Raw genomic sequence first — 12,563 nt, 5'->3', positions numbered from 1 at the left:
GGAGCTGGCTGCTCAAGATCCCTGTCTCCCTTCCCACACACACACCCCGTTGAAGAATAAATGCATTTTCGAAAGCTGAAGGAGTGGTGACGACTTGAGGACCGAGCGACTTAAAGCCAGGGCTGGTCTATTGGTCCTCAGCTTTGTTAGAGAGCTCACGCCTGCTTGACAGGGGTGGCAGTAGAGAACTCTACAAGGCTGTATTTTCCAAACTAGTAAGAAGGAAATTGGAGAAATGGTTGTTAAGTCCCACTGGCAGCCTGAAATTTTTCCTTATCACAGGATTGCCCTATTTCGAGATGAGATAAAGGCTGCAGTAACAGTTTACCTGACTGCGCTCTACAAATCCAGGAAGTATTTCTCTCGGTAGCTGGTTTTTGTCTACCCCTCCACTGTCCCTCCAAGGCTTTCACTCCCAGCCTGCCAGCTGTGGGCATTACATCACCATTACTTGGTGCCTTTTGGCTCATCCTCCAAATTCAAGAAATCCCTCTTCTAACTGATAATCACATGGAACGTCTGTTTTCATCTGTCATGTTTAATTATTTAAAATGAGAATCTAGCGGCAAAGACCCATAACAAATATTCAACACAACTGCATTTTAGCTGAACAGGAAAGATAACATATATGGCCCATAGGATACATGTATTGAAGAGATGGAGTTAGAACGTGGAAATTAATGTATTTCCAAAATAGAATGTAGAAGGACATTTATATACAGCTTAAAGTACTTTCCCTCAAAATTGTTGTGATGCTGCAGTTGAATTACTGGGTGGGACAGGACATAATAAATGCCCATAAAACCCCTCATCTGTGCTTTTCTGGTGACCGGGAGATAAATATGCCAAATAGCAGCAAATGGAATGCCACGCTGTGTGCTTTGCCTGACACCAAAGGTGAGACACATTAATGCACTGAGGAAGAGCAGCATTTGTGGAATGTCCCTGTCAGTAACTAGTACGCATCTCAGTGTATCCTCCAGGCTCAGTTCACAGCAGTGGCCGTGTTCACCAGCTGTCTCCGGGAAGGGAGCGAAAATTGGAGAAAATGCCCGCAAATGACTAGGCTCAATTCTCCAGCAACCTGGGAAATGCAATGTGGTGGAAAAGGCTGTGAAGGAGCAGGGCCATCTCAGAGCAGGTTGTCAAGATGCTTGGGTTTGAGAGGAAGGCTTGCTTATGTGGCGTTTCCAATACTTACGTTCTTCTGTGTTTGGCCAAAGTATCTTTAAAAGAGAAAGAGGCTGCTCCTCCCAACTTGGGAGATGAAAATAGCCAGCGGCCTATTAATCGTCTCTGAGCACCAACCCGGACAAACGTGAATGAATAGAGGCTTGTCTGACTGCAAGTAGAAAAGGCACCTTTCTAATAGCCTTCTCATAAGACCCGTTTTGAGCTCCTAACCCCCTGATGTCACCGTCACACCGCTTTGAAAAGATGACATCACGTTTGCTCATCTAAGGTTCCTTTAGTACCAACTTTGCTTGGACATGGAGTAAAACAGACATATGGTATAACTCATGAACCTGCCCACTGCGCGTGACTGACGGGTGGGCCCATCTAACATTCTTCATTCCATTTTACTGAAAGAGCCATGTGTCTTAACTTATCCCACTATTCCAGACACTCAGATCCCTGTTACTCAGTGTGCTCCACCAAACACCATCTCTGAGAAGTTTAATGAAATAAATCACCCACAGTCATACACATTCTGGAAATGGGAACTGAAGGACCCCAGAGCTTCCCAAGTCTTCAGAACGGCTATGCACCTTTAATTAAACATGAGTGTGGGTCACCAGGAAAGGCAGGAGAGGGGCTAAAGTAAAAAAGATTCCCAAATTTATCTCATCATAGAACCACCCACCCCAAAACATCACCACCACCTTTGGGAAACTGTCAACTTCCACGACTGTTAGCTGATCGCAGAGCTGAGGTCTTAAAACGCAGGGCTGTGAGTCAATAGTATAGACATTCATGCTCTCTACATTTTTCCTGGACCTTCCCATACCTGCTTCTACACACACACACACACACTCTCTCTCTCTCTCTCTCTCTCTCTCTCTCTCTCTCTCTCTCACACACACACACACACACACTCCATGATGAGTACATGTCTACCTTCAAGTCTCACACAGGAGTTGCGGGGAGAGAAAGAAAGAAAAAGAAAGAAAGAAAGAAAGAAAGAAAGAAAGAGAAAGAAAGAAAGAAAGAAAGAAGAAAGCCATTTTCTATGAACAACAAAAGAGAACCTTAGCAGCTAATTATGCAAATCTTTCATTGCACATCCGATGATACTATTTCCACACCCAAACACTACAAAACAAGGCACATTTAGCCTGCCAAGAGAAGGACTAGTGGGGCACAAGGCGGGAGTTGTGACTCAGAGGTCAGATCCGCAGTTCCATTAAAACTTAAATAATTCTGGCCTCGGAAAGTAAGCCTCCCTCTGCTTCAGTGTGGCTATTTAAAAGAAAATAAAGAGGCAGGCTTAATATTACTGAAATGAGGATGATAAGCCCTGCACACACTTTCAGCCTGAGAGCCTGATGCCCCATTAAGTGAGCTCAAGAGAATGGTGTAAGCTCTCACTTCAGTGGCAGACACGAAGAACGCGAGATGCAAAATGCAAAAGTACACTCCCCAGACTTCATAAATCTTAGTGACTGAAGGGGAAGTATAGGCAGTGGTGAAGGTCCTGTAAAAGAAAACACACTTTGAATTCAATAGGGGTGCCTGCCATTTACCATCAAACACGTGAAATAAACAACACAGGCCGTGCTCATCCGGAGTTGCCAAGAGTTTCCCATATCTCTTCATCCAAGGCACCTGATTAGAATGTGTATTAAGTCACCGCCTAATGCCCAAGTCCTGTGCATGTCATGGACTCTCCCATTAAAACACCTGAGGTGGGGCCCCAGGATTGGTATTTTCAAATCTCCCAGGTGAGCTAGATGATCCTATGCATATGAATATTTCCAAATGAGGATAATTTGCATTATATTTCCTAATATTCATATGTCCATTGATAGATGCTTCTAATGAGTTAAAAAACAGTTAGTTCACGTAAATCTATTGCACAAACTCTCATTTAGAATGCTGAATTTATTATTTATTGGTTCCTATTATGAATGATACAAAGCATATTAGTGACAGGTCCTGGTTGGCTTGTCTCTTAAAAATTAAATGAAAATACAGCAAGCAATGACAACTTAATATTTCTATTACTTTATGAGTAGCATTTCTGTGCCCTAAATAGCCGAAAATTGGCTATTTCTTTTTTTGTTTTATAAGAATACACACACACACACAGACACACAGACACACACACACACAAATTCTATTTTATTAACATCCTTAAGAAATTCTTAATGAGAAAAATCACGATCTAGGAAGAGTACACCCAAGATTATCTGAGGCAGTTTGATTTTCATAATCTATCTTTACATATGAATATTGGCTCATATGCCTTAGAAGTTTAGATTAAGAGTAAATGTTATATTAATTGTAGGTTTCTGAAAAATGTAATGTCATAAAAAATTTCCAACTTAGAACAAGAATCATGAAGTTAAACTGTTTCGGTTTAATTCAGAAAATGCAGAGTAGCTGAGCCGCCAGAATTTTTGTTGTGTGACCTACGAGTTTTAAAATTTCATTACCAATTATTATCATGAAATTCATTTTATAACATTTGATGAAGCCTCACAAGGAAAAATATTTAATTTGGGGAAGGTTTGAGGAAAACTTCAGTCTCTTGTTAAGAAAGAGGGTGGACTGAGTGCTAGACAGCAGTTACCCTGGGTTCCTTTTCCTTGCAAGTTTCCCTTTATCCTGGGAGTCTCTGAGCTACAGAACACCGCTGTCTCAGTTTCCTGACGTTCATTTATTCTCACTGTGTGACTACTGAAGCCTGCAGTCCTGGCTGCCGCACTGTGAGGGGCCCCCTCTGCTGGCATCAGTATCCGTCTGCACTGAGCAGCAGTGTAATCTAGCCAGCCTCCCAGATGCTCTGCAGAGAGGAGCGTGCAGCCTGCTCATTACCACAATCAAGGCCATTCTATTCCCCAGGCAGCTGTGGGCACCTGCCTTGTGCTACTTTCACTCTATTGAGATCTGCCTGCATCAGACTGATAGGTAATTTTGATGGTCAGTCCTGATGGACCACATCTGGAGCTGTTCTTCCACCAAAGCTCCCAGTTGATGGGGGAAAAGAATCCTATGCCTTTCAATTCCCATTCAACAGCATTGCAGATTCTAATTTACATATTAAACTCAATACTACCTTGCTTTAAAAATTATCTCCTTTGAAATCTCCCTTTAACCTAATGAATGACTCTTTCATCTGCAGATTTTTCGAAGGATACTTCTGTTTCCTGCTCTCTACAAGGAGAAAATGAATGTCTTATTACATTCCTAATAACTGCAGATAACGAAGGGAAGACCATCATTCATAACATCAGCGAACAAGGTGGGTAGCTCGTGTTCCCCTGCCAATATTAAGTGATAATGCCTGGTAGAAGGCATCCGGAAAGTCACTTGGAGGTAACTTGGCAGAAAAGGTATTTCAAAGTCTAGGTCGAAGTGCTTCTCCAAAGGTTGAAAGATCCTCATTAAACCCTCTGCTGTGTTCCCATGTCTTTTATTAAGATGAGGTAACATGATGACTTTCATCCAAATGGAAGTCAGGCATCACCTCCCTGACAGCTACCTACCGGTGTTGTAGAAAGGAGAACCGAGACGGCGTAAGCAACAGGTGTTCTTTCAGAAAAACTGGCAAAAAGGAGTGCAATGGATTTTAAAGCCAAGTTGAAGCTGTGGTTCAAATACTGTTTTGTTGGGCAGCCACTGCCTGAGATTGTGGGATACGCTTGTCTCTCCAAGCCTCTTATTTCCTCATCTGTAAAATGGGAAAAATAACGGCACAATCTTCTAAGAGGTAACACAAGAAATAAATGGAATAAGGAACGTGACACGTGTGTCGTAACAATGGTTCCTTAACAATAATGTTGGATGAGGAAAGACACAAGACAACAAATAACTGTGTGGCTGGAGAAGATGTCAAAGTGCTAGGAGAGCCAGCATACACCTATAATCCCAGTATTCAGGAGGATGAAGCAGAAGGATTCCTTTGAGCTTGAGGCAGCCTCTGCTCAGTGCCGGGTACCAGACCAGGCCAGCCAGGAGCCCATTGCTTCTGTGCTTCTACAGATTTTCAACCGTGTCAACACATGAAATCAGTTTCAAACACAGGGATGCTCCCGTAGAAATTATATCTCCAGCCAAGGGAAAAGACAAGTTTAGATTACACGGAAGGAGAAGCTGTAGAGAACGCATCTTTAAGAAGCTTTCAAATTGTGTGGGTATCAGACTGCTCTGCGGTTTATCTGAAATGCCTGTATCCTGAGTCAACAGGCCTGCGCGCACCGCGCCTTAGCACAGATGCTCCAAGCCCTCCTTCAGAGCCATGATGTTAACCCCGGCTGCATTCTTCCATACTCACAGGTGCCTTGTATTTTCTGTCTTTACCAATGGCCAAGCCCTCCCTAAAATTTCCCAGAGCAATGACAGCTGCATTAAATCAGCCTTCAACAGATTTGGGTCAGGAGCCCAAGGTCAGGCCCACACTACAGCAGCGCACACTGGGTAGAAAGCAGGTGGGTTTGGGTGTGTGCTCTTGCTTGCTGGTAAAATGTTAAGTCCCGAATTTGAAACCAAAGCTATCACATTGCTATCACCCCAGAGGTTGAAAACCCAAGTCATATCAAAACGCCTGCAAAGCGGGTTTCAACCTCATGTTACAATCAGGAAAATGATGAGAGAAACATCACATTGTCGTGCCGGAGGACAAAACAGGTGGAAGTCAGGCGCAACCCGTGAACTGTGGGGATGGACGTGAGCACGGTTTTGATGCTTGTGAGGGCAGGGTGCTCCTGGCGACAGGCACTTAGGATGTCAGAAACACAAAATGCTGCATCTTGCAGCCATCAGTTAGGAAAACGCTAAGAAACCAAATTACTTCATAGTACAGAGAAACCCCTGCCTCCTCATTGCCAGCTTTGGAAAGTCAGGGTCTCCTGCTGCAGCCCCGGCGCTGTGTTTCTAATTGTGGCAGTGACTTTAGCATGTTATCCTGAAATCAAAGCCACCCCTTAAAATATTGATTCTATTGGAAAAACACATCCCCCAGACAACAAAGCCGCCTTCTGCAGAAGGCCTTGCTTTCCGATGTGCGGGCTTTTGTGCTCGACTGGTTTGATTTTCTATTCTTTCTTCTCCTTCCTGCCTCCCTCTCGCGGAACATGCCTTCAGCTGATAAACGCTGTCTTGTTACTGAGCGTTGTCTGTTCTTTTATTCTTGTACGCAGTGTGAGTGACATGCCAACGTGCCCTCCTTCAGGGCACTCACAGATGCCTCATGCCTTTTTATTACAGTGTCTTGTTTATCCCTATTCTTTCGCAGTAAGGAAAAAGGAAGACAAAGCTATCTCCCTGGATTTCACAAGGTCTTCTGACAGGCCCAAGGGTACCTCAAAGAGCACTGAGACCTGTGGCTCTGAAGTTAGGAGCTGGGATAAAAAGGGAGGCAAAATGAAAGACAAAGAAAAGGAAGGAGAGGTTGATGATTCCCAGTGTCCTCTAAGCAAACTGGAAATGGAGCTGGTCCTGAGTGCTCACTGTTGCTGAGGATGCAGGCACACAGGAGCATCACTCACCTCATGTCTGCATAGAGTGTCAGAGCCTACAAGCCATGCCAGGTGTAAAAAAAAAAAAAAAAAAAAAAAAGACAACTGAGCTGTCTTTGCTCGAAGAAGCCAATCACTCAGCATCTGGGCCCTGCCTTCTGGGAGACAGAAAAGAGAGAGGAATGCTTCTGTTTTCACAGTCCCTTTGTGTATGCGGAGTCTATGCATCACTCCTGTTTCCTAAGTGCTGATTTCACTCACTATCTTCAAGAAACCTGTAGAGTGGGCACTAGGACTGTTTTTGTCATAAGGGTGAGGAAATTGAGGCATGGAAACAAATGCATTGCTAGGTCCTGCAGTTATTTAACACAGATATGTTTGCTTGAGGAACTCTAACAGCCTGGCTTGGAGCCCAGGCTCTTAACCACTGTACCACACTGCCTCCCGCTGGCTACCCAACTGTAATAAGTATCTGAATCTAAAAGATGTCAGCAATGTCCACTAGGACTGTTAGGCGAATTCTATATCAAATGTATTATTTTCTAGAAACCACATTAAGTAGTCAAAAAAAAAAAAAAAACAGGTGAAATTTATGTCTTTGCCATCGTATTGAAAATATTCTCACTTCAACATGAAATCCACACAGAAGTCATGAAGGTGTTTCACATTTTCATGCTTAGACTGTGAGATAACTGTTTAATACTTATGGCACAACCTGTTTTAGATGTCTTATTTCCTGTGCCCAATGGCCGCATATGGTGTAGCTACCGGCTTAGACAGAGCTGAGAATTAGATGTTCAAGACCTCAGCATTAGGTACAGCAGTGACCCAACTTGACAGGCAACATTACACATAGGAGTAGAGCTAACCCTCTCCTCCCACCTAGGTACCTGTCTTTGGTCCATGCACCAAAAAATATATGGAGAGCATGAAAAGTAAAAGGTCTGTGTTGTCATACCTACCTTGGAACTTGGGCTAACACCTGTTCTTGAGAAGGTTTTAAAATGATTCTCTCTCCCAAGCCATAACTTGCCCTCATTGATTGAGCACCCTCCTGGTTGGCTTTCTGGGTCCCAGCAGGCTACATCGTGCTGTGGACAGGAACATGCTATGTCACTGCCCATCCATTTCTTGGCCAAAGATATAGCTAGATGAGTATATTTTCTCGGGGACACAGGCATGCTTCATTGGCTTGCTCCAATACAACCTTTAGGTCTTGGTAATGTAGTAAGTAGGCCGTTAGCAATTGCTATTTCTTCATAATGTCCTTACATGGTTTCCTAACCAGAAAAAGTGTCTGAGACCAGGCATCTTGCTATTAGGAAGTATTAATCCCTTCAGATTCAGGTCTGAAAAGCTGCATGATCAGTTCTCTTATCAGCTATCTAAGAGTGACATTATGGAGAACAGACTAAGCCTGATTCATTTCTTCACCCAGGACTGTAGGGTTTTTGCTTCACCTGTTGTGGAGGAATGCAGATAGTTAACAATCATTTGATGTGGAATTTCTTCCCAGGATAGCAAAAGAAGGCCTTAATTATAATGTTCCATTAAGAGATCTGTTATCTTGCAGCTGATCGGTTGTCTTGCTGCTAGTAGAGGAAGGTGTAACTGCAATAACACAATAACATCATCAATAGAGCCAAAATGACATTTCATGGAATCTTCAGGTTGAGCGAACCTAATCCCCTACACTTCCCTGGTCATAAGACAGACTGTGAATATTACCTGTGGTATCACCCAAGACCCACTGTAACAGGATATCCTGGGAGGGCGTGGGAGTGACAAGGAAGACCACATCGGCATGTTTCTGTCGTTAGGGAAGTTGTGGGAGGGCTCTGTTTGAGTTCACAGATGAGGTCAAGGGACTCAATGGAATCCACACAACTTCTGTACATGAGATGAGAATTGAACCTGTCCTCTTCTAGTCTGAGAACATCTGGGAAGTCAGAGCATTGAATAAAATATGAAGCTATGGTTGTCTTCTGTCTTTAAAAAGGGAAGGGCCAAGGAACCTGCAGCCCAGTGAAAGCTCTTCAATTCTGGAGATGGAATCAGAGGCTTTGCTTACACTAGCCAAGTGCTCTGCACTCCCAGCCCTTGGTTTGTGAGACAGGGTCTCACTGCAGAGCTCAAGTGAGCCTTCAACTTGCTTTGTAGCCTAGGCTAGCATCAGACTCCTGCATCTGCCTGCTGAATGCTGGGATCGCAGGCACGATCAACCAGGCTGGACTAATAATTTTTAGCATAATCGTGAGACTGTTCACAATTTAAAGAGCTTCTTGACAGAATAATTATATTATCAAAGTAGTTGTGGTATACTCTGGAGAAATTATCTTTGGAAATTAAAATGTAGTATTTTTCATGGTCCTTTAAATATTTCGTGTACATTAATTGTCACTCTGTCGTGTTAAGGTTTTAAGGTCAACCATCCAATCTATAGCCATCTCCCCATATCTGCAGGAGATTGGGTTCAGATCCACCTGTGCCAAATATACCAAAATCTGTGAATTCTGAAGGCCCTTATACTTGTGTAGGATTTACACACATCTTATTGTATACCTGAAATAATTTCTAGGTTACTTACAAAATGTGATATGGGGCTTGAAATGTAGCTCAGTTGGTAGAGTGCTTGCTTGCCTAGTGCATATGAAGTCCTGGGGTCAACTGCAGCACTATATAAAACCAGGTATAGCAGAAAATACCTGTAATCCCAGCCCTTCAGGTGTTCGAGGTCATCCTTGGTTGTGGAGTTTGAGGCCAGCCTGGGATGCAAGAAATGTTATTAGAAAGAAAGAAAAGAGAGAGAGAGAGAGAGAGAGAGAGAGAGAGAGAGAGAGAGAGAGAGAGAGAAAGGGGAGAGAGTAGAGAGAGAATTGAAGACTGAGATGGGTACTCCAAGGATATGGATGGCTATTTATAAATTCATTTTGAATTGTTTTGAATCTTGTTTGTTTCACTGAGAATAAATATAAACCTATCTTTAAACAAGTAATCCAGTTTTAGAAAAAAATTTCAACAAGACAAGAAGGTATCAGCATTTACCTTCTTTTGTCAACAATATGTAAATAAAAAATCCAGCGAGAAGGGTCTTTCCATGCCATACAGCTCAGTGAGAGAAGAATTGCCCAGTATGTTCTGTGCCCAGTAGGTTCAATCCCTGTGTTTCAGTAAGGGGTGGAGAAGTCTTATTACAGTGAAGTATTGATAGTAGCAGCTTCTAAAGGTTATTCCGTCTGCTCCCACAGACTGTCCCAAACCTCCAAACATCCCCATGATCATGTTGGGAGTGTCGCTGGCTATCCTGCTCATCGGAGTGGTCCTGCTGTGTATTTGGAAGCTGCTGGTATCATTTCACGATCGGAAGGAAGTTGCTAAATTTGAAGCGGAGCGATCAAAGGCCAAGTGGCAAACGGTATGTGAACTCAGGAGACCTGATGATGGAAATGGTCAGGGGCTCAGCCATCTTCTGTAGACAAGAGTTCAATTGTCACTTCTACGACCACCCTCAGTGTCGTCCCGACAGCTTTAACTTCTATCTTAGCGAGCACAGGAACCCATTGTCTGGTCCCAGGTTATTCTCACGCCTTATGGTGTCTCAGTGGATGAGCTCGTAACAGCTGAAGACAGCTGAAGAGGCTCATGAAACCCCTGCCATGGTGACTTAGGGCTGTTGCGAAGGCAAACTTATGACGTAAAGCATAGGTGCTGTATCTAAACATTTTTGTAAATTGATTGTGTTCTAGCTAATGGGATAATATTCATGGATAGTATGACAGTTCATGCCAATTTCCATGGAAATACTTGTTACTGATATAATGGGTGACAAAGCAAAGCTGACAAGCTTTTTTAAATACCAGGCAGCTTCTTCTGAATAACATAAAATTTAAGTAGCTACAAGAAATAAATCTCTAAATATATGTATTCAACAGATATAATTTAAATGTCGTCTCAGTAGGCAAACAGAAAACAGGACTACAATTTTCAGCGTTTCTTTTCCACAGGAGAGATAATTACATTTCCAGAGACCCCTGAAAACAATTTCATGGTTTTAATTTCATCTCTCAATCTCTAATGGTGTGCCTAGCTACCTAATAGCAATTATCTTACAGCGCTGATTCCAAAAACAGTGAACTCACTGGAGAAAATGCAAGCAAACACTGTGCCTTTGGGTTCGTCTACCTAAATAAATTGATGTTAACACTGTTTTCCCTAAGCCTATACCAACACCCTCAGTTCTGAAGGCAAATGGAACTTTCCATTTTTGGATAATGAATGTTTATATTTGGGTGAATTATTTCAAGCTACCCATAATGTACATCACAGGACAAAGGCCAATAAAGATGTTAATCTACCCTATCTTTTGAGTTAAAATGCTTTAGCTATAATAAACAAATGTGATCTGTGGACCTTGTTTAAGTCTTGACTTGAAGAGTCCAACTGTAAAATTATATTTTTAAGGTAACTGGAAAGAGGCTGACGCACTCTGGATGCTAGAATGATGGCAAGGACGTATGTTTAATTTGAGTAGGCATGACAAAGGCATGGTGGTTACAGAGTCCATATTTGCAGTTTTTAGTGAGGAAACGGAAGTATGTAGGAGAGTAGGTAAATGAAGGCAAGTTTAGGGTTTGAAATAATCCAGTCAAAAGGTCAGGAGCTCCCCGATTTTTTTGGCACAGGTTGAGTTGAGCTCTGATTGTTAATTTGCTCTAAGAGCAGCCTTCGGTTGATGCCTCTGGAAATAATAAGCAGGCATTCTGATTCTGCAAGCAAACACACGGCTATTTTGTGATGCGTGTCTACTAACCAGCCTATTCTAATGTTCTCAGACACAGGCATGAGTGCTGACAAATGATTAATATCTTTAGAATAACGTTTTAATTAACAGTTAATTTCCTTCAAAACATGAATTGTTCTCCCTCAGGAAGCTAAACATGACTGAAATTCAAATGCCAAATTTTAGCTGTTTCTCATCTAAAATGGGACAAAACCATGCATTAAACAGATAAAAGCATAAATGGAAAATGGTCCCTTATTAAATCAAGTTTCTTTGAATAACAAATGTTTGATGTTCCTGAGTAGGTGATGACTAGGTAATAATTATTCTTTTGCATGCAAAAGAGGTTCAAGCCAACAATTCAGTTCAGATTCCACTAACGTAGCCTCCTCCCAGGACAAATGTATGCTTGGTGCATATGTTTAAAGGTCTCTAATTTAATTCATTTTTTAAATCTAAAGCCTTTTTCTTCTCAAGGAGGTGAACTCCACTGATCTTAAGACCCAGGGATAGAAGAAACAGTGAGTCCCATCGAGTCCCTGGGACTCCCAAGGGGACAGATTTGAGGACAGGTTCTTGCTTTTACCTCCTGAAATATTTTGTCAGGGTTATAAAGAAAAATTACCTTTTATTATGTTTTTTTTTTTAATCAGCATTTTCTTCTGAACACACGAATGGAAGATATTTAAATTCATCTTTGATTAGACAGTTTTTCCCCTTGGATGACAAGTCATTAACTTGAGGCAAAAAAAAAAAAAAAAAAGGTTCAGCCTGACATTCTGTGGAGTCATGGATTGATTTTGTTCTATGCCAAGCAAATCGGGTATGCAGTTGGCAGTTAGGCGATCATTAAAAAGGCTGTGGGTCACGATGGAGCTTTCTTGTTGCCGCTTTTGTTCAAGTCTGAAAAATGTGCCACTGGTTTTGGAGAGTCCTGCCTTAAGACAGAATGTTGACTTGGGGGACATGTACCTGGTCATCTTGCATACTTAGAGAGTAACTGGCCTTATCCAAACGTAGACACTCACCCGCTACAGATGGGGCACTAAACCCGAGTCTCAACTGATCATCCCACAAAGGGAGGTCAATAATGAATATGGCAG

General features: G+C 42.4%; 1 protein-coding gene across 4 annotated transcripts in view; it reads left to right on the top strand.

Moving 5' to 3' along the window:
* The window catches only part of Itgb6 (integrin subunit beta 6), a 126,797-nt gene that overhangs the window by 102,951 nt on the left and 11,283 nt on the right, over nucleotides 1-12,563 (top strand). For all 4 annotated transcript variants that reach the window (XM_060390248.1, XM_060390246.1, XM_060390249.1 and 1 more), the window contains 2 exons: nucleotides 4,346-4,465; nucleotides 9,929-10,095. In XM_060390248.1, coding sequence (XP_060246231.1) covers nucleotides 4,346-4,465; nucleotides 9,929-10,095 — 287 coding nt within the window. The remainder of the gene's footprint in view (nucleotides 1-4,345; nucleotides 4,466-9,928; nucleotides 10,096-12,563) is intronic.

The sequence above is a fragment of the Meriones unguiculatus genome, chromosome 8 (genome assembly GCF_030254825.1).
Source record: "Meriones unguiculatus strain TT.TT164.6M chromosome 8, Bangor_MerUng_6.1, whole genome shotgun sequence".
NCBI classification, from domain to species: domain Eukaryota; kingdom Metazoa; phylum Chordata; class Mammalia; order Rodentia; family Muridae; genus Meriones; species Meriones unguiculatus.
The sequence above is the reverse complement of the archived record's forward strand: the minus strand, read 5'-3'. Positions and strand labels throughout refer to the sequence as shown.